The 27234-nt window shown below is 40.3% G+C and overlaps 1 protein-coding gene across 1 annotated transcript in view; it reads left to right on the top strand.

The window, feature by feature from the left end:
- The first annotated feature begins 947 nt into the window (after positions 1 to 947).
- RPS6KA2 (ribosomal protein S6 kinase A2) overlaps positions 948 to 27234 on the top strand; it is a 262329-nt gene continuing 236042 nt past the window's right edge. Inside the window, exons 1-2 of the mRNA XM_088161421.1 lie at positions 948 to 1100; positions 4276 to 4320. Coding sequence (XP_088017547.1) covers positions 1038 to 1100; positions 4276 to 4320 — 108 coding nt within the window. The 5' untranslated portion in view covers positions 948 to 1037. The remainder of the gene's footprint in view (positions 1101 to 4275; positions 4321 to 27234) is intronic.

The raw sequence follows: 27234 nt of genomic DNA, 5'->3' as shown, positions 1-27234 counted from the left end.
GGGTTTGGGGAAGCTGAGATGGGACTGGAGGAGGAACACTTAGCAAATTTTTCATTGTAGACTGGCAGAAGAATTTTTGTTGTTAATGAAAACTTGTCCTCGATTTGTACAACACTGCCTATGTGGAAGCAGACCATGGCAATTTGAGTAAGGAACAGGAGAAAAAATGCACTCTGAACATTGACTCTGTTCCAAAATAGTTCTTTGAAGAACAGTGATTTATTTAACATTGAAACCTTTTGGCCCCTAATGAAGTTGCCCGAACAAGTTAAAATGCATATTTTGTCCTAAATTCGAGGAGAATTTAAATCAATATCTGCCTAAACCATGGTTTCTGGCAGGTGGACATGTGATGTGTTGTCATGCTTGCTATAGTAAGGTTGTAATAGCTTTTGAGATCTGAAGGAGGAGGAAAGGGCATGTGAATAAACAGACTTTACTACGAGCTTCGTAGTACGGAGATAAAATAGTAAAGGAAATTAGGGCTAATTTGTTTTGAGACTGGAGTAATACTGGGCTTTGTAAACCTTGGATATCCTTCTGCCAGCTGCACGCTCTATCACGATTCCGGCGTTCTACATCGTGGCTATAAACGGACAGATTTTCCTGTTGCCTCTCCATCCCCGGTTCTGCCCGGCGCCGTTCCCGTCCCCGCCGGTCCCTGGGGCGCTGCGGGCGGGGCCGGGGGGGCCGCGCCGCCGTTGCCATGGCAGCGCCCGCCGCCGCCGCAGCATCCTCCGCAGCAACTTTGCCCAGCTTAAAAGCGAGCCAAGGCGGCCGAGAGGGACGGGACGGGGCGGCGGGGATCCCTCGGTGGCTGCCTTGTCCTGCCCCCGCGCCTGCGAAGCGCCCGCGCCCCGCCTGGCAGCAGCTCCCCGGGGGCAGCGCGGAGCCATTTTGGCCAGCGGGTGCCTGGAGAGTCCCGGTCCCACTCGGCGCCGTGTCCCGTCCCCGCCTGGCACCTTCCTGCCTCCGCTCCCGCTCGCGACGCGCGCTCCTGCTGCTTGATCCCGTCCTCAGGCAGGAATCGCCCAGCAATGCCGATCGCCCACTTGCTGGAGCTATGGAAAGGGATAGAGGTGGAGCCCATGGAGACGGAGGTGAGCGGCTGCGGGGGCGTGCGGCAGCGGCGGTGCTGCCGGGCCCCCTTTCCCGCCGGGGAAGCACCTCGGTGCTGTCCCAAAAAACATCCCGGAACGGGGTGCGATGAGCATCCCTCGCCCGCTCTGCTCGCCGCTGAGGGCGGGGAGGCAGGCGAGGCTCGGGAACCTGTTGCCTCACAGGCGGAGCGGTTCGGAGCAGAGTCCGGGCAGTGCGGGATGTCCCGTCCTGTCCGGTCCGCCCGCCCGGCACCGGGCTCGGGTCGGAACCGTGCCCCGGGGAAGTGGGGTGGCTGGAAAGGAAAGAGCATATCCAACAGATGGAAACCCACCAAGCGGGCTGAGTCGGACTCTGGCTCACATTTAAACATGAAGTATGTGATCTGTAATTTGAGGCTCGAATAGGTCCGTGGAGCTCACTTGGGTTCGGATCACCCATTTGCTCATTCCCTCTTAGCGTAAGACTGCGCTTTCCGGATCATACTGGAAACCCGATGCTGTGACAATTAGCGGGCTGCTGTGTTGCGTGTGCTCACAATTTGTCTTGCAGTGTTTTCATTACTTGCCAGCTAAGGTTATCTTGTGTCAAGAAAGGCATCATTCAAGTTCAAGAGGTGTTTGGACAGTGCTCTCAGTCACATGGTGTGATGCTTGGGGATGTCCTGTGCAGGAGCTGAGCTCTGTGATCCTTGTGGGTACCTTCCAGCTTGGGTTATTCCATGATTTTATGATTTTTATATTGTAATGGGACAAGGTAGATTACTCAGCATTTCTGGGACTGTTGAGCAGTCCACAAACACTCGAGTATTTCAGGTAAATTGTTTGTAGCACAGGATGCACATTTGTAACAGGCATGTGGTAAAAATCGATCAATGAAACTTGTGAGGTGGGGGGGAGGTTGGTGTTGATTTTTTAACCCCCCATCCCCTTGTTTGATTGGAAGTACTGTAACAGGGCTTGGGTAAGAGGGCAAGATGGGAGTGTAACTGAGCCACACCGGTTATGGAGAGCACAAAACACTCGACTCAAAAGGAGTTGCTGAACTGCAGGAAAGGTTTCATGCAAGTTGTTAGTTTGTACATGTAAACAATACAGCAGAAGTGATAATGTGATATATTCTACCAGCATAGTTCATTCTGGAGTCCCCTGTGGAGGGCTTGCCAAGGTTTAAATCATGTAATTCACTTCTGAATACTGTTGCTTGTTCCACTTTGTGGGATGTAAGGAATATGAGGGCCAATAAACAGGTTATAGCTGGGAAACCGTGTATCGTTCCTGATTTTGTTTTAGACACCTTGTTAATCACAGCTGACACCTTATTAAATCACTTTCCCCATGAGAAGACTTGTATAATTATATTTATGGTGAACAATTTTCTGCTGAACATCAAAGAAATGGTGCTTCCCTCCCAAGTCTACCTTTCTATTGACTGCTATTCAAAGTACATATACATGCCTGGTTTTTTCTTCTTCCTTCCCTTCTTTCTAAAATCAGTTCGTTTTTTGTGTGCCCAGTGTTGTTCTTTCTGGCCCAGACAGAAAGCACTTCAGTCATTGCTTTTTCTGTTGTCAATTTCTGAGAAAAACTCCCCTAGATCATAGGGTAAATCCTGCACTAAAGCTCAATTGCCTGGGACAACGTCCTTGTACTGTCACCTCTTTGGCTGGTAGAGGACCATTTAGAGGACTTTGAGAATAAACTGTGTGGATCTCCTTACCAAGGCTAATTGATCCATTGCAATGACAGTTAATCAGATATGTGGGTTTGTAAGTTTTGATGGTGCTTTATTTTCATTTCCTGCTTGAAAGAACAGCATAGCTGAGCTACACTAATCTATCATTTGCTGAGATCTCACAAAGAACTTAGAGAGTTAAAGAATTGCAGGCATAAACTCCTGCAGTTTAGATGGGAACAACAGATAAAGCACCATTTATTTGCACTATTTATTGCTGTCTCTAAGCATAATACAGATATGCTATAACTTAAGACCATTTTAGATCATGCTGTAGATAGAATTACTCAAGTACTGTTTGCTCAAATCCAGTAAAAGCACATAGAAATTAATTTCATCTTTTATGGGCTCTTGTCCATGAGGACGTTTTCAAACAGCAGAAACATTTACTCTTTAATGAGCTGAATGCAGCTTAAACACTAGTGGTTGTACTGATTCAAGAGAACTGTCGTGGTCTCTGAATCTGTGTGGGATAAAATGTTTTCATGATTGTCTGCAAGTTGTTCTTTTTCACGGAAGCTTTTCACAGTTAGTAGACAAGGAGGGAGACAGTTTAATTCTTTGATGCATATGGACCTCTTTCTCCTCCCCTTTCTCAATGCCAAAAACCCTTTTAAAACAGAGACATTTATTAGTGCCTGTGCATGACTCAGGTGAATGACTTGCAGATATTAAATACAGCTTTTATAGTAAATCAATCATTTGATTAGGAAGAGAGCATCAAGGGCATATTCTATATTATGTTTGTGTAAAGGAAGATTAGAGTTTCACCTGTTGACTCAGGAGGTCATTAATTGCGTTTGACAAGTAAGCAAGAAAATTGGAATATTTGCTGTTCTAGAATTTCTTTGAGAGTAGGCAAAGCTATTGATCCCACTCAAGCTGGATGGATAGGATAGTGAATTACAGCCTTGGGAATATTTGTCCTGAGAAAGGGTTGTCTGATCAAGCTCTATGTCATCTTTCTACCTGTTTTCCAAAGGTTTCATCACTTCATGGATTTTAGGTGAGCACAGCATTTAAATGGAAGCTGAGTGTTTAGAAAATTTGCTCCTATATATACACATATATTCTCTCTTCCCAGCAAAAAGTGATGTTCCATTTCTCTATTTTTTTCAGTGATAATATTTTGTTCTTTATCCATTCTAGGACAAATTTGGCTTCAACTATTCATCAGAAATTTTAATAGTCCTTTTATTATGCTTTCTTCTCTTAACATTTTATATATCTTGGAGAAAGCATGTCCCTATGGATTCAAAGGTTAATTTACCTGTGCAAAGTGTGAAGAATAGAACAAGCCTACTACAAGGATAAATTGAAAGCAACTTAATTGCCTAAAACTAAACTGACTGTATTTTGTGCTAGATCTTGGCTTAAAATTGTCTTTCTTGGTAGCATATATTTACAGGATTTTTCTTCTCTTTTCTCCTCTCTGTTTACTAGACTGTGGTGGAAGATGCTGCCCTGGATGAAGAACCTGTAAAAGAGGTAAGTCAGCTGATTCATGGATCACACAAATATCACCTTCTGTCTTCACAAAACAAAATGTCTCTGGTTGATATTAGCCACACGCTTGTAGCTGTCAAGATACAAAGCAGACCCATTTTTGGTCTCTTATTGCAAGGTCAAGTGAGGAATAAAAAGATGTGTTCTACCGGAGGTTAGGGAATTTAATTTTACAGCTATTGGCTGTGCGTTTTTTCCAAGAAAGAGCACACAGCTTCTTGAGGAATACAGTTTTTCTGCAGAGAAGATTTTGTAATGACCTCGAAAAGAGTAACTGTTATATTAACAAGGTTTGTGTATTGGAAATTGTGCGTAAAGTAATTCCATTCATTATTGAATTGATGTCATTACTGCTTGTTCCCTTGGCTGGCTCTTCACCACAGCGAGACTGAGCTGACCCTTTGCTTCAAGTTAATCTGTTGGTTATAATATTGTAGTATTATTATTCTATATTAGCACTGTAATATTGTGCTAATTACAAAAAGAAAAAAACAAACAAAAAAAACCCCAAACAAATCCAAACCTACAGGCAAGGAAAAGTCTTGCCTCAAAGTGTTTAAATGTCAAGTAAGTCGTATGAAGATATAAAGCAGCAAGGTCAAATCATCACTCACTATTATGATGAGTTTAGGACAAAGCTTGACACTGGTCCTATGAGTCAGTGCAAGGTGCTGCTGTTTTGTGTAGAGCAAGCCAAGGTGTGCCTGATAGACCATCAGCCATCTGCTGATGTCAAAAAGGCAAAGGAGACTGAATCCCTTCAGGTCTGAAGGGAGGCTGCAAAGATGCATTGTCTAAGTAGCCACCTTTTGAAGATCAACTTGCTGGTATCTCTTACTCCTTGAAACATAGCGCTTACCTTTGATGTCTGATTTTCTGTGCAAGGATGTGTTTTTTTAAACTTCTACTATGTTAAAGGGATAGCTTAACCCCCTAATGATAGGAAGGAGGAAGAAATCTTAGCTTTGATCTCTGAAATGAGTGCAACTTCCAAATCGACTTTTTTCCCTTCCATTACCATTACTTAAAAAGAGCAGTAAATGACTCTTTAAGAAGCTTGGGGAACAAATTAAGTGCAGGTAGCTTGGCTCATCACTTTCTTTGAGCAAATTGCTGAAGATAAAATTTCTGGTTTGTGGGTTTTAGGACTTTTTTATGAATATAGCCTTTGTTTCCCAAGTTAATTTAAACCTAGTTAACTTTCATTAAGGATGCTTCTTATAATTTTTAAGATTGAAATTTGGCAGGAAAAAATGCCATTAAATGACTGCTTGTATAGAAACCTTAATCCCATGTTCTCATTTTGTAATGTAAACATTGTAGTGTGCAATTTAATGTCAGTAATGGTGTTTCTTTCTGCTTTTTCTTCTCCTTTTTTCTGCTGCTGCCATGCTATTTCAGCCCTTTTCTGGCTCAGTTTGTAAGCCTTTTCCATTTCCATGAAACCTGTGTCCTGCTGTAGTGGTATTGTAACAAAGAACATTCTACTTTTCAGGTGACTGATAGCTGTACCATGCTCAACCTCAAAAAAAATTTTTTTTGTTTTCAGACATTGAAGTGTGACTTAAGGGATGAAATGAAATAATGTAATGCAATGGTTCTTACCTGCTCCCTTAGGCTATGTTGGCCTCCTGCTGTTTCTCCCATGCTGAGTATAGTGTGGACAAATGGTGGTAAAATGCATTATAAAACTGCACTTCTCATTTTTTTGAGGTCTGATTTTCTTGTTGATGGATAAGTTCTTTAAATGTCTTGGGGGCATACATTAAATGGATTGTTGGATAGAACAACAACGTTGTTCCTGAGACATATCTTGGCCCTAGAGCACTGTGTCAGCTCTGCTCTAGAATTGTCACCCAGATTACTGAGGGTTGATATCAAAGCTTTTTCCCTAGGAGGAGGAACATCCCACAGACCCTGTTTGTCCTGCCACAAAAGCAAGCAGATTAGTGGATGGAAATTTCCTTAAGAGGATTTTAGACTCCTGCAGCAGTTACTGCTTTGACTTCTGGTATGCAGTTTTTCCTTAAGAGGTTCTTTTTGACAAAATGGCCTTTTCTTGATAGAGAAGAATAAGTCTGACCACCTGTGTTGGTTAGAGGCCCCAGCATACTTAAGGGTGATGTGTATTGGGTCTAGTCTAGGTCAAAGTGTTGGCATTCTATCTAAACTTCCTTGAAGGTGCAGCTGACAGCAAAATTCTGTCACCTTTTTCTAAAATAATGGGTATATGAACAATATAGCTCCCAGTACTTTGAAACTGCAGCATTCAGAAGCTGTCTTGTAGCATTGCTTTGAGCTGTTTTACCCTTTCAAGGGAATTTGTATGCTCTAGTTCAAACATTGCATGGGGCTCTCGGGTAAAGTAGAGCAGATGTGCAGTGGAAGTGCTGAAACACAAACAACTGCATGGCAAAACTGAAAATGGTAGTACCTAGGCTTACTATTAACTCCTGTGCAGCTTCCAAAGACATGTAACTTCTGCTGATACTGTGTGCACTGGTGAAAATGTGAGTAATAAAACTGGAGGGAGCAGCTCTGCATGGAGCTCAGGGCAAGCACGTGTTGCAGTTTCTGCCACTGTGTATAGTGAGGATATGAATTTATTGGATTTTCAAAGAAAGATGAAGTTTCTATAACTAATGGCAGTTACAGCTTGTGTGATACTTTTTAGGAACTGAGGGAAAACTGCATTGAATGATCACAATGAGGAAAGCATGAAACCTGCACATCAGTGGAAATTTTGTATTTGTTGCTCTAGTGCTGCTGTTATCAAGGCAATAAGTGTTTGTGGCAACATAGAAAACTGAGGTTGGGAAGGTGCCTCTGGAGCTCATCTAGCCCAACCTTCCCTGCCTTGCTGAAAGTAGTGTTAGTGGTGGGAAAGTTCTTGGCACTGCATCCAGTTGTGCCTTGAATGGAAGGCACTACAAGCTCTCTGGGACCTGGTTCTAGCATTTGATCACCCTAAGAGGAAAAGAAAACATTCATGTTTAAAATCTCCTGTGTTTTGGTTTGTGCCCACTGCCTCCTGTCACTTCACTGGAGATACCACTGCAAAGAGTCTCATTCTATCATTTCTATTTTCTCTCTTTGGGTATTTATACATGTGAATAAGACACATTCTCTATTCTTTCTTTGTCTCCTGCATTGTCGTCTCCAGGGGGTACAATTGCAGCTTTCTCAGCAGCTTTCTCAGAATCTTTTTTTGTAGGTCAGATCTGCTCCTCCATTGTTAGTTTTTTGTGGTGGTTCACCTTCACTTGCTCCAGTATGTTCATGTCTTTTTTTTTTTTTTTTTTTTTTTTTTTAACTGCATAAGCCCACAGCAGGGCATCACTCCAGATGTCTCAGCAGTGGTGAGTGGAAGAGAAGGATCACTCCACTAGACCTGCTGGCAGCACCTTTTCTAATTGAGTCTAGAGTGTCGTCAACTTTCTTTGGCAGCTGGCTCAATTTGCCTTGTCCACCAGGATGTCCAGGTCCTTCTCTGCCAAGATGAATTCCAGCTGTGTGGCCTCCAGCCTATAGCAGTGCATAGGGTTATTTTTCTTGAGGTATAGAACCTTGCTTGTTCCTTTGTCATGTTGGCCAATTTCTTCAGTCAGCAAAAGTCCCTCTGGACACAGCACAACTGTCTGGTGTTGCCAGCTGTTACTGTGTTTTGTAACATCTACAAACCTGTAGTGTGTGTACTCTGACCAATCATCCAAATCATTAATGAAGATGTTAAATAATCCAGGACCCAGTCTTGATCCCTGGGGCATGCCAATGGCTGACTCTTTTGTGTTGATCACAACCCCTTGAGTATTATAGATTAGTTCTTGATTCATCTCACTGTTCACTTATCTGATTCAGTCCTTCATCTGTTGGTCTAAGATATGGAAGACAGTGTCAAAAGTCTTACTTGAAGCCTGCACCTTAATTCTATGAAATAGTAAAAGCTGTCAGGTTGTTTAAGCACAGTTTTCCTCTTCACAAATCTATGGTGACTACGGCAAATAATTTTCTTGCCATTCATGTGCTTGTGAATTCTTTCCAGAGAGATTTGATTCATCACCCTTTCAGGTAGTGAGGTGAAGCTGACTTGCTTTCAGTTTGCTGCATCTTCCTTCTTGAGAGAAGCTACATGCTTTCTCACACCTCTCAAGAAGCTTTTCCAATTGCCATGTGTCTTCAGAGTGCTGAGAGTGGCCACTCAATGATATTGGTCAGTTCCCTCAGCATTAATGGATGTATCTCATCAAGTCCCACATTACTTTTGCAGGGTATGTTGTGTTTGTTTAAATGCCCCCTAACCTGACCCTCCTCTACCAAAGCCAAATCCTTCTTTCCCACCTTTTTTTCAGGGGGTTGGGAGTCAGAATTACCAAGGCCAAGGCAAGAAAGTACTGAGTACCTCGGTTTTCTTCTGTCCTTTGTCACCATCTCTCCTTCCTCTCTCAGTAGCAGGAAAGGTATTCCTTTTGCTGCTGCTAAAACTTCATCAGTCGTTGTTACTCTGCCTCTGTCACCAGATTCAATGGCACCTGGGATTTGGCTTTCCTGACACCACCACTACATGCTTAGTAGTCTTCATGCTCCTCCTGGACACTTGTGTTTCCTCCATTTAGATATACTTCTCTTGTATGTCTGAGGTTTTTCAGATGCTCCTTGTTCAGATGCAGGCCTTTGGCTGGCTTTGTATGACTTTTCTGTTGGTTGGGGTGGCCAAATCCTGAGCTAGAAGGAGGTGATCTTTTGAAAATTATCCAGCTTTCCTGTACCCCTGTGTCTTCCAGGGTCATCTGCCATGGGATTCATCCAAGCAGATGCCAGAAGGGAACAAAATCTTTTCTGATGAAGTCTACAGTTGTGATCTTGACTTTTGCTTTTCTCTTTTGTCTTGGGATCTTGGGCTTCTTTTCGTGGTAACTGCAAGGCAAACTGCTCTGGAACTTCAGTCTTAACCAGTTCTTTGTTGTTTGTATGGATCAGGTCCAGCAGAACAAATTCCTTTATTGGCTTGTCGATCACTTGTATCAAGAATTTGTCCATGCAGTAATCTCTTGGGTTGCTTTTGATTTTCAGATGATACCAGAGTGCATAAAGTGGATTCTTTGAGGTTTAGGATCTATGCATTGTTATGCCTTCTTGGTCTCTGAAGAAGGCCTCTGCTTCTTCCTGGCCAGTTTGTCTGTGGTAGGTACCTGCCACAGTGCTGAGGCACACCTGTGCTAGTGTGATGTTGAACCACCAGCAGCAGCCTCTCTTTCCAAGGGGCTGGAACCATATTCAGCTGCAGAGACAACAGGGAGTGCTTCCAGGCTGTTTGTTGTGATTTTCACTAGGATTATATCAAAACAGCTTAACCAGTGCACGCCAACACTAGAGTTGCTGCTATGTCTATTTGTCTCATGAAAAAACCAGCAGTCAACTTAAAGCAGGTCAGAACATTCTGGTTTCCTATTAAAAGAGTTGCTTTTCTTGCAAAGTTGGAGAGGTGGCTGTTGTTTTTTCCAGTAGGATCTGGTGAAGTTTGACTTGTCTCCTGCCTCAATTAATTAAAGGTCTCAATACACCTGGTATGGAGTGTTCAATCCATTATAAAATTAAATGTATGTTAGTGATGATTTTTAATAGTAATTATAAATGACTGCACAATGAAGAAAAAGAATCTGCATCTCTGTGGTTGAGCTTATAGGTCACAGGTGTATTGAGGTCCTTCAAACAGATTAACTTGGGTTTTCTGCTGCTTTGTGAGTTGTGTTTTGGTTGTTAGGAATGATCACAGAACACAAAACATTTCTTGGTATATATGTTTACACACAAGAAGTCTGTACCTTATTAAAAAACGGCCTGCAAGAGGAGCTTTTCCTTTCAGGGGAAAACAAATAGGAAGATTAACATCAAATGAGTGGTATGACACAAAGTATAGAGAAGTACAATTTCATAATATGATGTAAAAACTTTTGAGGATGGAATCCTGATTCGGGTTGCTAGATGACAGCAACATGTTTACTGAATGTACTGGCATTTTTTTCTTCCTCCAAAAAACCAAGCAACCAAACACTCAAGATTAAGGAACCTTGTTTAAGAAAAAGGTTTAAAGTAATGATTTTTTTTTTTTCTATTAAGTAATGTTTTATAATTACGGTATGTAAGTAATTGTAAGTTCAGATATTGTGCTACACACCTTTCTAAGAGAAAGATTTGTAGGCATCTGTCTGGGATGACTTTTTCCTCTCTATGGAAATAAATGCACAGTGAACTCATATGTAGGCCTTGACTGGAAAATTATGACCTTGCATCGATTCTTACAAAATTGTACTGGTGATGTATTTAATAAACAAATTAGTTCTCCTTTCCACAGTTCTCTGAGCATATGGTATAGGCAATGTAAGCTGTTTTACTTAATTTTGCATTAAAAAAACAACCCTAGTATTTAGCTCTTACAAAGGACTTGGTAGATAATAACTTTGCAAATTGATTTTTAGAAATGGTTTTAATTCCCAAAATGTATTAATATACATTATATATAATGTAGATTATATTATTATCTATATATTAGCCTATTGTCTAACACTTTAAAAAAGAATAAATAACTGCAATTTGTTTTGGAATGAAGTTGATCAGGCAACCAACAGAATACTGGTTTCTATTTAATTCCATGAGAAATAGTGTATAAAAAATGTGTCCTTGATAAAGGTTCAAGGTTTTTTGTCACTGTCTGTGTGGCTAAACTGTGAGAGGGGACAGCTGGGGTCATGGAATGAATGAAATGTCTCCTTCTCTTGCACTCCAGAGCCTCTGTTCAGAATTCCAGCAATGAAGGGGCAGCTGACAGGGCAACAGCTGTACTACTCTTATTGAAATAGAATTTTGTTACTTCTGATTCTTTGTAAATTGGTTTCTTGTTGTCACTGCCTCATCAACTGAATTCAAACAGACAAAGGGGAGATATGAATATGAAAGGCAAGCCTATTATTTTTTTGCTTTTGTTTTTTCTTTCTCTGCCCCGTTGTATGTTTCATAAAGCAAATGAAGACATAGAAAACTTCAAATTTTTGAGGTAAGAGGTGTGTAGAAAAACTTATTACATAAACTGAAAGACTTGTGACCTGTGAACTTAAACATGTATGTTTGGCAACATATTTATACATGATATCCCATTCACATTGCACTTTTTGGTTCTAGGTTTTTTTATTGCAACCTTCATTGAAACTAATCTCTCCGTGGCCAAAGGGTGACAGATTGTGTTTCTCAGAAATCTTAGTCTTTCAGAACCAGAAATTAATTCTGTCTCCATATCTCTTGAGACCCTAAATCATGGGTTTTTTAGAAAGTCACTGGCAACTATAGTTGGCAGCAGAGCTTCCCTTGAGATTGTAGCTGATGCTCCCTCCTATTGAAGTGTAACTTTCACATGTGTTGGCCCTGATCTTCTTGAGGCTTTATTGAATCAGAAGCTGGGTGTGATGGTGATTTCAGCTCTGTTCCTGGCCCCCCAGGAAGCACTGATGCAGTGGGGTGGTGCAGCCTGCAGAGTTCAGGGACCGTGCATGGGGGTGTGGGTTTTGTCTGTGTTTTCTGTTGTGTGTTGGGTTTTTAAGTTTGCAGTGCCTACCAATGGAACCAACAGCTAACCAACTAAATGTTTTTTGCTAAGTGGACACTAAAATGACCAACTCTGATTTAATCAATTAGACAGGCACATGGATGCACTGTGTTTGGAAGATTATTTTAAAATAAATGTTGCACTGCAGCAGTCACAGCTGAGCAAATGTCATGCTGAACAGGGAAAAGAGTTTCTGACAGTATTTGCAAGATGTAAAATGCTTCATGGAATTGGATTGCTTGATTTTGAACAAGGGTTATTACTTAAATGAAAGTTCATCTGGGGAAAACCATTCCCTCATGAAAATAATCTTATACTGTAATGGCTGTTGGTGCCCAAGAGTGTGCTGGCTGTGAGTGAATTGTGTCATCAGGAGAGATGAGTCACTTGGCAGTCCCTGGAGTCAAGGATAAATTGTTTCTGTGATGGGTATGGTGCCTCCTAAAGAAATGTGGTATTTAAAATGGAAACAAACGACAATTTACACACAGATGGTTACAACTCTAGGCTGAGAAAATCTATTTTTTTATATTACAATGAAGTGGAAGTCAATTGTTTTACTTTTTTCCTACTAGATTGCTCTAATCCTTTTGCTCACTCTGGTTTGTTTTCTCCTTACAACACTGTTTTCTTTTGAAATGTGTTCTTTCTTTGACTCTTTTACTCACTTTTCCAAGGTTTATATATAACTTGCACCGTAGGAAAAGTAATGTGACAAAGAGGCAAGATGGGCACTGTTATTTTGGAAGTAAGTGTTTTGACTGCTTTCTTCCAAAGATTTGATAGGAAAAAATCAGAAGATAGCTCTAAATCTTTAAAAAATAAATATATGTGTGTGTGTGTGTATATATATATATTAAAAATATATATTCTTAAATGGAAATGGTTAGACACAGAAGAGTGTTATTGGAGATGTCAGGTTTTAAGCTTCTGTTTCTAGCTATGTGCTTCATGGTGCAGTTTATTTTTTTTCAAGACTTGACTAGTTTTCCCTGCTGACTAGAAAGAGAGCTTTGGGTAATAAATTAGTCTGGCTGCATTTTGAACAAGTGAACTGCACTTGCAGAAGTTTTGTGTTTATAGAATGTGTGATCGATACTCAGACATGCTTATCAAACTCAGATGATACAAAGATGATATTGACATTTACAAGTGGCATGTGAAGTATTCAGAGCAGCAACAAAAACAACACTGTTTTAGAAGTCAAGAAGGAAGGCAAATTACCTCTTCTCAAGCACCTGGCTGCTTAAAACTACCAGATGCTTTGTTTCATTCAGCCAGTCATTTCTGAGAGTTGGCCACAAAAGGCATGTTGTCTATCACCTCTGTGGAAGAAGATTGCTTCAACACCAGGAAAGTGTGGGGCTGAATATAAAGACCTGATGTCTAGGGTAGCAGGTGGGTGTTGTGACAATATTGTGTCTGTGAACTGCTCAAATTCCTAGCTGCTCAAAACTTTGATCTAGCATTTATGTAGAATTCCTGGTATATCTAAGTTTCTTGACATGTAGGTATCCTGATCAACTGACCTCTTTGTAATTATACGAGGTAGAAACCTGAAGTCTTCTAAACATTTCAGTTTTGGGTGTGAGGAGTTTTGTAAAGGACAAATTCTGCCCCTGGTCAGACCTGTCTCCTCAAAAGTGGATGTGGATTTCCTGATTGCTACTTTAGTCTTTTTGTATATCTTTTCTCCCCTTTTTAGTTATGTGAGGTCAGTAATTACAGTGATTACTAGGTTTTTTAGTCTGGTCTAGAAGTATTCTTTCTAATAGCAAACATCAAACAAAAGAAAAAGAGAGGGGAAACACAGTGGATTGTAACTGGCATTGACATATATGATGGATAGTTGAAGTACAGTTTATCTCTTTCATTGGTGTCTTTTGTTATTTGGGGTGGTCTGGGTTTTAAGTGTGCAGATCAGGCATATTTATTCAAATTTAGCACTCGAACAAGAAGTTTGATCCTTTTGGACGCTAGCAACCACAGTTGTCACCTTCAGTAATCAGTAACTGAGGGGTCCTCAGTATTTACTAATCTAAAACTTTATATTTTCAGTCCAATCCTCAATTTTCAACTCAGGTGAAAAGGTAATACATATATTTAACAATACTTCTTTATGGAAGCAAACGTTGCAAACAGAATAGTGAGCAGTATGGTACTTTTAAAGTGGATATACTCTTATACCTGACACCTGTTATTTGAGTGGATTGCTTCCTGGTTTGTGCTATTAATCATGCATGTTTAGTTGGTATAATCTCCTGAATTTTCCCATAAAAATCTTCTAGTATGATGAACAGTCTTGAGAGACTTTTTGTACAGGATATATTAGAGCAGCTTTTAACATGTTTTGCTTTATTTCTTTCTTAAGAAAGGTAAGGATTGTGAGTCATCTTTTCTATAAAAGAAGCTGTTACAAAAGAATTAAACTGCTTGAGTAGTGTTTTGGTTATGTTAGTGAGCCTTCTTGGAGTGTCTGTCATATGAAAACTGCTTCTGAAATCCTGCTTGAAATATTGAAGGCTGTTCTGGGCACTCTGCACAGCTGAATAGGGAGGGCATGGTGAGGGGGGTGTTACTTATTGATTTATGATTTCAGTTAAAGTCTTTGAAATGCTTGGTCTCTTCACCTCTTTTCAAGTTAGTCTGGGGAGCTCCTTAGAAAGAGAAGTGTAGCAGTAGAAGATGGGCTGATTTCTGTTGCTAAAATGAAAGCTAGAGCAAGGTGATGCTGAGTGAATCCCAGCTTCCTGACTGCACCTGACACAACAGGCCTCTGAGGTGAGGTCTGCTTAGAGCCTGTCCTGCAGTTTGCAGAGGTGAAGATGATGGGTTTTCTCCGGAGGGAAGTCTTCCTAGAGGCAGCATCCTTTGGGCTGCCCCACTTGTCAGAAGGAGCCTTGGTCCTTTGGCCCTGTGGGTGCCAAGCAAGGGCAGGACCCTATCCCGGCAGGGCTGTGTGCTGGGTAGTGTGATGCACACAGATGTTCTTGGGATTTCCTTCTCAAACAACTGTCTAGGTTCCCCACGGATGCCTATAGTCGTCTCTTGTACTGTTAGAAGCCAAATACTTGAAGAAAATGACAAATCTAAATGCCTATGCCTGGTATGTATAATGCTGTTTACTTTTGAGAGAAAACTGAAGGATTACTAATTTCTTTGAAATTTGTTGGGTTGTAGATTAGATGCACAGGGGACATCTGACCCAATAGAGTCAGAAAATCTGTCAAGGTAGGAGATTTGTAGTGTGTGCCTGAATTTATTTCTGTATCTGATTAGTTTATTCTCTTAGTTTCCTGCTGTTGGTTTCTCCTAGCCTGGCATAAGGTTTTGTCACACTTCAAGGAGGAAAAGGTAGCCCTGAAGCTCCAGAGTATGCATCTGGTTTCAGAGAGATTTCTTCTGGAAATGGTGTATGAGAAGCAATCTTACTGTAGATATTAATATGTTTCTGTGGGTGACAGTCTTGTTGAGTGAAAGGGAGATTAACATAGCTCAAAGATCTGAGTAGTATTTGTCAGCTTGCAGTGTGTAGTTTTGAATGGTATTTGTTAGTTTGCAGTATGTAGTTTGTTTACTTCTGTAGACAGGCAAGTGATCAAATCCTACAAACATCTGATTCCACTATCCAACAAATATTTAAGCAGTAAAGCACAATACTAAATATGACTTGATATCCAGGCTTGATGCATATTTTGCACAAGATCTTGTTGTGAATGTAAAGGTGAATGAGAAGGTATAAGAAGGTGACAGTTTTTCCCTGCTTACTTATTGGTTTGAATCAGGCTTGGTTTAGGATTGCATGAAGAGTTTTGCTGTCTGATAGCTCAGTGTTGGTAACTATGGTGAAGAGTTCAGCATTGTTCAGATAGATAGTGGGAATAGTTGAAGAATTAATCTTTCCTTCTACAGGGTAGGTGCGGCCACCTGAAGCCTCAAGTGCATTAGTGGGACAGGTCTTGAAAATCAGTACAACCCCTGCCACAAGTATCTCTTCTGAGCTAAATATTTAACACCAGTGCCCTTTGACTAGGGGAGGGCAGTTACTGCATCTGACAGGATGGTTCTTAGTGGTTTCAGCTTGACCAAGGAAGCAAATCCAAGCATGCCTGTGAAAAACCTAATCTGCTGCTGTAATGGGGACCTCTGATCTTCTTGTACCTCTGTTCTGCAGAACATATGCCCTCAGCTGTACAACTTTGTGCTGGCTGAAATGATAACAGTGAGATCCTGACTGTATGAAGATTGTTTGCCTGTGTTTCTTGTCTAACATGGGAAGCTTGTCATCCTGCAGGTCAGGATGTTGAGGATGGAGAGGGATACACTAACAGCACTATGAGTGTATGGGAATTTCATTATAAACTACTTTACATATTTCATATTGTAAGAGTGCAAAGGACTATGACTGCACTTGTTTCCTTGCAGCCAACCAGTGGTGTGTATGTTTTTTTTAATATGCTACTGCTCTACTTTTTTAAATGGTGTGATGGAGGCTGATTTATAGCACATCTAATGGATGTTCTGTGAATCCTTCTAAACTAAATGTCTATTGTACGTTCTTCTGTGGTCTTGTGGGACCTCAGAGCTCTCTTCTGTGTTCTCATTTACTTTAGCTCATTGCAGTCAGCAGTGGGAGTGGGCAACCTGTGGATAGCAGGATAAGGCATACATGTACATAATTTTTTTTAACATCAGGACTCTTTTGTGCAAGTTTGAGCTCTTCTACTAGTATTCTACCTCAGTAAAGGAGCTCAGGATACTGTGGTGCATAATATGTCAAGTAACAACCTGGTAACCACTAGGTACATGCAGTGGTGTGCACAATGATGACACAAAAATTGTGCTAATGACACCATTACCCCTGCCTCTTTGTCCTCCATGTTCCATCCTTTGTTGGAAGAAGACATCTTTCTTTGTGGAAGACACAGGAGGGGGAGAGCAGTAGCTCAGTGTTGCAGTGTCTGTAGGCAGCACAGGGCTGGATGTCAGCCCTCAGCAGTGACTGGCTGTGCAGCCTCTGGGCTTCAGGTCATGGCAGTGCCCTTCTGCCTCCCCCTTGCTTCCCCTCCGTGCTACCCTGGCCTAGGAAGTGAGGGGTATCCTGCTGGATCCCTCCTTCAGTAAGTCACTGCTCAGCTCCAGAAGGAAGCAGTTAAGTTTTTGTGTTGCCTTGAGTTTGCTCTTGTGATCCAGCTTCCATGATTCATACTCCTGCTTGCCAACTGGAGTTAGCGTAAGGCTTAATTAAATGTGTAAAACATTTTGAACTTAGTGAGTCATTTTCCTGAAATATGCTGCATGTAGTTGGCAGTCTTGCCCACCTTTTAGGTTCTCAGAACCAGCTTTGAGTAAGCAATTGACTTTGGGAAGGAGGTGAAGTATTTGGTGTGCATACTGTCAACCTTGAAGCATCTGTGTGAAAAAAATGTTTAATTACTTAAAAATGCTCAAGATTAACAGATGTATACTTAGTGTGCAAATGAAGAACCTGATTATTTGGGTTTTTTTTTGTTTACTTTGTGTTTGTTATAACATTTGAAAACCCCAGAGGCTTTGTCTAGGTGAGGCTTATACAATCCTATTGATGAAGAAGCTAGGCAGAATCCTTGTTCTTGTTCCTGAAACCTTCTAGGTTTCTGGATTTGAAATAGGAATTGAAAATCTTCCTTCCAGATGGGTAAACAGTTCTCATGCACATTAGAAAACCAGCCAGGAGTCTCTGGCAGTTTTATACCTGAATCCTCATTTTGACTTCTCTAACTCATTGGTTTTGCAGTAAACTTATTTGTAAAGGTAGCTTTAAGAATAGGAATATTTTCAGATGTAACTGACAAGGAATAAAAAACTTTATTGAATGTCTGAATTGGGAGAAAAGAGACGCCAACCTCTGCATGAAATAACTGTTTATCTCTTAACTGTCACTGATTAAATCAAAGTACAAAATTATTCTTCTTTAGTCTTGTTATAGTTTTTGCCCAGTCCTATGAGGGTTTTTTTTTTAGTGTTTTTGGTGTGGGGTGGGTTTTTTTGTTTGCTTTTTTGTTTGTTTGGGGTTTTTTTTGTTTGGTTGTCTTTTTTCTCTTTTAAAATCGATTCCTAACTTGCTCTATCAGCTTTAGGAGAAAATTTGACCAAGCTTCTTTGAAAAGCCTGAAATATGCATAATCTTGTAGACTGGCAACATACTGGGGGGACCTGACTTTTTCATATTTAACTTTTCTAATAGTTTAGATGCTAAATAACTCTGGGCTCTGACTGCAGGTACAAAGTGGTTTGGTATAGCAACTCATTGCTTCTCTTGCCCATGAAATGCTTTATCTTTAAACCAGAGTTTACTTTCTGGAATATCTAGAGCTATGGGAAGTTCTTGCTGCAGGTTTGAAGTGATGACTTCATCAATTTGCCAGGTTTGGTGCTGTGACTGTGGTGGTTCTTGGAAGGTGTTGTAAGGACATCAGTACAGCATATTTTAAACTCTGGCTCTTAACTCCCACCCACTGTGCCTGGAGTTGAAGGTCTCCTGGCTATTGCAGAGTGGGTTGAAGCAGGCTTAAAAATCAGAAATGCCTTCCATGTTGCTTTTATGCTATTTTGTGGGGTTTTTTTTTTATTTTTGGGGGTGTGTGTGGGTTTTTTGGGGGGGAGGAGGATGGGTTTAGTGTTTTGTGTTTTTTAAGGTGGTCTGTATCTGGTACCTGTTGTCTAAATATTACTGCCAATCTTTGCCTTCAAGGCATTACAAATCTTTTTTATATTTCTTAATGTCTCAGTGGCCTTTAAAAGCACATTGCAAGCATAGTTACAGGCAACAAGTGGCCAAAACAACTGTTTCCATCAGGTTGGAGACTTAAACAGCTGTGACTATCACAGAACACTTGGTGAGCCTTCTTTTCCACTGGCTTTTCTTGTGATTCAGTTATAAATGTTGGGTAGAAGTGCTTCTGGAAACTTCTTTGCTGTAGATATTGAAGGAGAAAGCTTGTCAATCCACAGGGCTTCCTCTTAAATTTGATAATTTGTGCCTGGCATAGTATTCCTTATGCTTGCTGAAAACCTTGGACTTGAGTTTGACTGCTAGAAAGCCAGCTATTCACTTAAATGTCACTGACCAGCAAGAAAAGCATGTGTGCAGACCAAATGCTTCTAATGTACTTATGAGGCTGATTTTAGCAGAGAGTTTTCCCCTTGAGAAGACACATGGATTCTCAGCTGTACAGCTTGAATGAGGTGAGGCCCCAGGAGATGAGTGGACCATTAAAATACTGTTTTGCCTAGCTTGTTCCTTCTGCCTTTTATTCTTTAACTAATGTGGATGGACCCTGCATGAAGAGTTGGGAGAGCTGCTTTTTATGAGATGAAGCAGCTCTGTGTTCCTGGCTGGCAGCTGGGGAAAGCATTTAATGGCACAGTAAGTGCTGTATGAGGCAGATGCTGACAGCATGAGAAGCAGAGTAAGTCTCTAGCTGTCTGGAAATAATGGCTTGTGCAGTTCTGAACAGGAAATCTAACTTGGATTAGGGTGCTTCTTTCATAATAATAAAAAAACCTGGAGGATGGGGAAGCACCTGCAAATCCTCTTCAGCAAAGAATACAAGTGCTGGATGCCTTGCCTGTGGTATCTGCAGGGTGATTACAGTTGGAATCTCTGTCTGCAGCTGACAGAGAAACTGGACTTTTTATCACAGGGAATGGAAAAACCCTCTGAGATTTGTGACTCTGATTTTTTTGCCAGAGTATCTGGAGATATCTTGGATAAATTGGGGGAGCTCTTTCTGCACTGTTTTTTAGCTATTATTTCTCTAGGACTTAGACATCATGTGATGTCCAGATATACTGTTGATCACTTGAATTTAGGGCCACAAAATGCATTGTTAAAACTGCCTTTTACCTCTCTGTAAAAAGAAAGTAAATTCAATATTATCTAGTAGAATACTGATAATTTTTTTCTGTTAGGCTTTCCACAGATGAACACGATAAATCTTTTCAGAAAATATATTGAAAACTGGAGTTTGACCTGATCTTGTGACTGTATAGTTTAAAGATAAGAAATACTGGAGATTTGCTTATTTGGGTTAGGAATACACAGTGCTTTGTTCACAAGTTGCCTTGCTTACGTTGTCATCAACAACAAACTGCCCTTTAGCCCTTAAGTATCTGATGTAGGATCTGTTTCTGGGCCTGAATAGCAGATTTTTCTGATGAAACTCATGTCTGAAGACTGCATGTGATGTTTTTTTAAGAGAGAGAGAGTTGTCCTCTCTATGAGGAAAAGAGACTTGCCTTGGGGTCTAAAGTTTGACATGGAAACTTCAAGAATAGGTTTTTTTTCCCCCCTTCCATTATTCTTCTTATGAGATTAGGAAAAAGTAAAGAGTTTGGCATGCTGTTTATGGGGAGTCAGGTAATTGCTGATCTGGGCAACCAAATCTATCTGCACATTGTGTATGGCAAGTTATTGTCATCAAATGACCTGTTCAAGACTGAAATGAGTAATCTAATGGTTTCTTCTTTCTGAAACATTTTTTTGCTTCATATATAGCAGTGTAAATACTAGACTAAATCTGAGAAATAGAAGCAAAAGGCCTTGGTGTGTGACTTTCCCAATTCTTGCAACAAAGCCAATGTGTGAGACCAGAATCAACTTTGCTCACAGCTTGAAGACATGGAATGAGCATAACTCCTTCCCCAGGTGAATGTCTTGAGGAGGTTGACTGCCCTTTGCTGCTTCAGTCTGTATGAATTGGCAGAAATATCCAGTGGCTGAAGATGGTACCAGCTCTATAGAAGGGATGAAATAGTTTTCATCTGTGTTGCTGTGGCATGACATGAAATTTCACAGGCCTACCAGAACTCCGTGTTGTGAGGGGTAGATGTGAATTTTGTTTAAGGAAACCAGAGATTTAATTGAGGTTTCTGAGTATTACTCTGACATGAATCTGGACATTCTCAGGTCAATGACCTCTTTAGCATAACGTGGTACTTGGAAACGTTCCTAGGCAAAAGGGCCAAGTGAAGCCAAGTGCCTGCTGGGCACCTCTATCTGTGGTACAGGAAGTGTTGCCTCTCCTGTCCTGTGTCTGTATTAGTCACAAACATCTTAAGTAACTGGCTTGTGGGTTTGTGGGGTTGGGTTTTTTTTTTTTTTTTTTTTTTGTGGGGATGAGGTGGAAATGACACAGGTACACTATGTGCACTTTGTGTCTTTTATCTAAATACATCATGTTCTTGTAAGGTGCACGCTGAAATAATTTCAGATAATGTGATATAATGTGCATTTCCTACCAGGACCTGCTCTGCAGTTGTGTGTGATATTTCTTCAGCTGTGGAACAAAAAAGTTCCGTCTCAGGAGTAGATGTGATGACAGCATGAGCTTTAGCTAATGTGTGTATGCTGTGTGGAGACCCTAACCCTACTACTAAGGATGTATTGTGAAGTTTTCTTGAACTAGCTAGACTGAAGCTGGCAAATAAACTGCAATCCCATCTCCTAAGTGGGGTGACTGCAGTCTGTTGCCATGGGGACAAAGATAAGTCTCATTTCATAGAACTGTACTGAAAACTGCTGTACCTGGGAGTGCATGACCTATAAGCAAGCAGTCAGGCAGCAATCTTGTGATGGATGTCCAAGTTGATTGACTTGATTAGATCTTTAGGGTGCTCCTAGGGAATCACACTGATCAGACATCCCAACAATGTGAATACCATGGCCAGCTGCAGTTAAGCTGGAAAGAAAAGTAGGCACTTAGACCTCTGTTCTCAAAGACTTTGTGAATGTTCACAAATGAGCAGAGATTCAAAGCAGTACCCTACCAAGGGATGGAAAAGCAGAAGTGTACCTGGCCACAAATCAACATACACTATTCAATAAGCATTGTAGGAAATCTGTGTGCTATGTCTCTGTCCTAAAGGGTAGAAGGAGGAAAGATATCCAAGAAACAACAGCCATAGGCTTGTTGAGAAATAGGCTCCATTAGTTCTGCCTCTAGCAGGAACAACTTTGACTTACCTTTTCTCTGGGAAATTTCATCTTCCTAAAAACACGTACAAAAGTCTGTTAGCTTCTTTATTTCCCTACAGAAACCAGATTGCACTTACTGTGGCTGCATGTTGACCTGTTTTCTAACCTTTCTTAGTTTTAGTTACAAGACCATCCCAGCTTTACAAGAACACGTTTTAAAGACAAAGCATGTAGTTTCTTAATATTTGTCCATGAGAACAGAAAGCTGTTTTTATTCTTGTTCTTTGACCGCTATGCAAGCTTGACCCCTAGTAATCTAGAAGAAAAAGAGTGTTTTGGGAATACTCGTTCCGTGTATTCCTACATTCCTGTACCCCGCTGTACTGGGGCAGGACTGACACCTAGTGTGCGCTGGGTAGAACTGAATATTCAGCTCATGAAGCTACTACAAAGCTCAGTAAAATTTACTTGAAAATTTGGATGCCACAAAGCTTTTGATATGTAAGTTTTCAGTCTGGACATCTGACAGCTCACTTGTCCCCTTGCTCATCTTTCCAGCTGATAGCAGAGATGCTGCTGTAGTGAGCAACCATGGCAGCTGCAAAGTGTGGTCCCTTTTTTACCTGACTTCCTTTCCCAGCTGACTGATCTTAGGCCATCAGACACATTTCTGCATTAGGGAAGACGGTCATTAACTGTATTTTCTACAGATGGAACTGCTGCAGTCATATTACTGTCATACTTCAGGCATTGAAAATGGTGTTTATACTGCTGGCACTAATGCAACACTGTGCCTTTTAATTAGTAGTAACTCTTGAGTGTCTTACCCTCTTGAACAAAAAAGAAGATTGAAACAAATCCAAAAAGCAGGGTGAAACTTAACCATGGCAATTATGTATTTCTAGTCTTGAATTCAAGATCCTTCAAAGCTTCCAGATAATTTTTTTCATATCTGTGTTTTAAACTGCTGTGATGTGTCTTGTATCACTACACCATAATAAACTGCATGTAGTGTAATTCTGTTGCAGATGGTAAAACTGAGTTTTGTTATAAAGGACAGCTATCATAGCTGTTATTATTTACGTTTTCGTAGCAAGACTTTAATTCTCATACCCCAGCCAAGTATTCAAAGAAATAGACATCCTTTGCTCCAGATCCTGCCTCTGAAACATGCCCCAGCTTATAACTGTCTCATTTCTGCCACAGAGTCAAATGTGACTTTGGGCTGACTTCTTTGAGCATGTAGTTCACCTTTATTGCCTTATTAGTGGCTGCTTCCAACTCAAATTATTTTATCAATGGGGATTTTAGCCTGTTCCCCTCTTCTCTTGCTTTGAACAGTGAGGAAGGATAATTCTGTTTCTTAAATCATAGTCTGCTATTTCAGTGGAAGGCATAAGGCAGATGCTGGTTGTTTCTTAACCGAATAAGAAACCACATTTTCAGCTCCAGTATCTGAACACCATCACAGTAAGGTTGCAGTCCACAGTAACAGGGATCTGACAGGGAGACTGGCACTGGGTAGCCTGAGTACAGCTGTAATTTAACTTTGACAGAGTTGTCATGCAATTTGGAATGCTGTGACTGGCAGACACGTGTTAGTCCCAGTGTCATAGACCTCAGGTCAATGGAAAGCTGACCTGCAAGCTGGCATTTTGATATTTGTGGGATAGCCAAATGCAATGTTTATGCATTCATTTTAAATCTTTAAATTTCTTAGTCTTGGCAATTGCATCTTTTAATTCTGCTTGTGAGAGCTATAGCACCTTATTTTTAGGAGCAACAGCGATGCCACAAAGGGCAGCTTTTTATCAGATTCTGAGCATGTTTGTTTCCATGAGATGGGCCCCTCAGGAAGAAATGCATTAGGATGGAGGGAGTGACCACCTCGTCTTGTGCTTGGCTACCTCTGCTAACAAGCCACCTCAAATGCCACTATGGTGCAGCAAGAGCCTTGCTTTGCACTGCAAGCTATAACCTATAACCAGCCCAAGGGAATTATTCCAGGGTAGTGAGGAAGCTTGCAAAGCTTGCAGTAACTTCATCCAACAGCAGAGGTCTGTCTTGTTTGGCAAAAGGGTTTTTATCAGTTAAAAATGAATCAATTGTATGAGAATTTGAGTATCTTTTCAGTCATTTTTTTAGGGCGGAGTTTTCTTTTTTTCTTAGAATACCAATTTAAAGTTTTTTTAATGATGAGAACTGACCAGAAGGCACAGCATGCACTTAAGTGAGTCACATTTGCAGTAGCTGGGAAACTCTCACAATCACTGAGCTGGTGTGAGAAGCTGTAACTGGCATCTGGAGCCTGTGCCCCAGACTCAGCACTGAGAACAGAGACAGAAACTGCTGGCAGATTTTCGGGAGTGTGGGAGGTGATATTTTAGAGGTGAGCCTGTCCTTCTCTCATAATTTTCAAGTCAGAATTGAATTCCTCTCTAGAAAACTGTCTTTAGCCAAACCCCAGATATTTGGCTTCAGATAGGCACAAGAGGATGAAAGTTCATGGCTGATGTTAGACAGGAATTGTTAGAGCAGATGAATGTAATTTTTTTTCTTCTGATGTTAACTCACAAAACTGCAAAGCTTCTGCCAGAATTCGTGTCTTTCAACCTGAATCACCTCCAAGCATTCTCCATATCCAATTACCTGTTACATCTGTGAATGGAGGGATTCTGTACAGTCTAGAAATGGTTTCACAAGCTCCTAAAAGCACAGGTCTCTAGTGCGGGTTTCTGTCATTTAACTCACACCATCACTAGTTCATCATTACCTATTAAAATATGCAATATTTTCTTCAACCAATTATATTTTCCTTTAGGTAGTGGTGCTGTTTTAATCGAGCTATTAGAAGCTTATGTTTGATTTTGCTCAAGTTGAATGACTTCAGCCCAAACATATAATTTGCCATTTATGAGTCAGAACTATGATAATTTCTGCGAATCATCCTGTAAAGCATCCTACAGCTTGGCTAACTACACAACATACAGATGGTCCTCTTGTTCTCTCAGTCCAAACTTAATGCAAGTTAATGCTGTTAATCAATGCAAATTTCAAAATCCTGTTTCCATATTCCCTTGTAAATTTGCAGATAAGTACTTGAGAGGCAATTTAACTGCTCTCTTGCATTACAGACCAAATCTGTAAAGTCTTAATGGTAGCTCCTGGGTGCTTGTTCATATAGAAATTTTGAAAGGTGTTAACAGTGTAAAATTCTGCATAAATTCAGTTAGAAAAATACATCAAATTTAGTGGAAGGTTATTCAGTGAAAATACAGTCCTGCATTAGCTAATCCTTAATTATATAGATCTTGCAGTTGCCAAAATCAAGCTGCAGCTTTTATTGCTCTTTTCCTGGCTACTTTGGTTCAACTCAAAGTTGTAAATAAGACTTTAGAATCATCCCTGTATTAATGGTGGTTTTGCTGCCTTATTGCTTTTAAAATTCTGGATCCTCTGTCTCACCTGGAAGATAAAACTCCTGTGAGAAGCTCTACATTTTCCAAGCATTGATCCCCTAGCACATTCCTTTGAGGGGACTTTATTTAGCAGAGTTTGTTTTGCAATAGGTTATGATCAACTGCAGAAATTACTGGAATTATGACAAAGAATATTATTGTGCTACTGTACATTATCTAAGATAATAAAGTCAATGGGAAGATGGATTTGTTAAATCCAGGAGCAAAGAACTTTTATATTGTCATTGTGATATTATAGTCCACATTCCCATTTTTGGTACATCCACATAATGTCTTAATAGAAGAATAATAGCATCTTTAATCAAATGAAGACGCTCTGAAGGTGAAGAGAAAAAGGTTTATTTATTTTTTTTTAAGTCAGTAGTTGTAGCTATTTCTAGAAATTTCTTTCAGAACAGTAACAGTATGCAGGGATGGCATTGTTGTGCAAGTATTGTGCCACTGTGGGAGATGCAGAACACAGGCTTTGGAGCATCAATTCTCTTTCTGTTTGTGGAGCACTGGAGGGGGTACTGTAGGCAGGAGGAGGTCAATAGGCAGTACCAGCAGAGCTATGCCACTGTGCTGATTTTTCTCAGCTGAAACCTTCTTTTCAGTTCCAGTCATTTCACCTTTGAAGAAGTATAGAGAAACACATTTGTTGAGACCAAAGAGTTGGTGGAAAATTATTGGAGCAATGGAGAGAAATGTATATGAGGAGATGGGAAGAATATTAAGCATCTTTTAAATAAATGTGAAACAGATAGGAGATGGTTCTTTTGGTTTGTGTGGGGGAAGTGAAGATCAAGTAATTTAAGAAGCTACAACTTTTTTCTTTCTTATATGTATGTCTAAAATGTGCAAGAATCACAAATGAAGTTAAGATGCAGGTAGATTTAATGGAATATTAATAAATTAAGATAATAGGATTACGTTTGTATTTTTTCATAAAGAAAATACATGACATATTTAGAGTTGTGGACTTTTCTGTTTTCTTCCAAAGTCTCTGACTTAAGTCCTGTATTACTTTTGTTTTTATATCCTTTATAGCTATGAGCAAGGCATAAGAGTTACCAATGCAATAAATATTTTTGTAACTCTGGAAGTGTATTCTTTTAGATAATCTACAAACTTGGAATACTTAAAATGTCCAAAAACCCGTCTAAGAGACACTCTAATCATAGCCTGAGATTTTACTCTGACTCTGAGGCAGTCACTTTGGCAATGGACTTTCCTGGTTCACTGTGCTAAGGAATTGCCCTCAATGTGAGTTAATCTTTACAGTGATTATTGTAATAAGAACAATTTATGGTATGAAAACTTTTCCATTTTCACAACTATATTGGTTATTCACTAGTATTTACTCTTGTCTATTGGAAAGGCTGGGTGAAGATATGAATCTGTGTTCAAAATAACTTACTAACGTGCCATATTTCCAATATATATCTAAATTACAGATCTACCATAAGGGTATAAAAAAACCAATAGAAACCCTAGACAATTTCAGGTTGCAGCCATAGATGAATCACCAGTTATTCTTCCTGCCACAGTCTTACTTTTTTTTTTGTCCAGTGACTTTATATTTATGAAGACATTTTGAGTGCTTTTTTGGTTTTTTTTTTTAAATTTCCTTTCCACTTTGCTCTTCTTGTCCCTTTGGGATGCTGTAAAATGTATGCCTAAAACTTGAATCTGGAAGTAGGATGTGTCTACTTCCCAAGAAGCATTGTGTTTCCCTAAAATCCTGTTTTCAGTGGATCCATGTACATGGATCTGCATGTAAGAGGTCAGAACCACCATACTGGTGGGAAGGTAGTGATTTGACCTGGTGCTTCTTGAGTTCTTTTGTCCAGGTGCTTCTGAGAAGTTCTCACTGAATTTTG

This window comes from Sturnus vulgaris, chromosome 3, assembly GCF_052056855.1.
Source record: "Sturnus vulgaris isolate bStuVul1 chromosome 3, bStuVul1.hap1, whole genome shotgun sequence".
Lineage (NCBI taxonomy): Eukaryota > Metazoa > Chordata > Aves > Passeriformes > Sturnidae > Sturnus > Sturnus vulgaris.
Note: the sequence above shows the minus strand (reverse complement) of the source record. Positions and strands in the feature narration are given on the sequence as shown.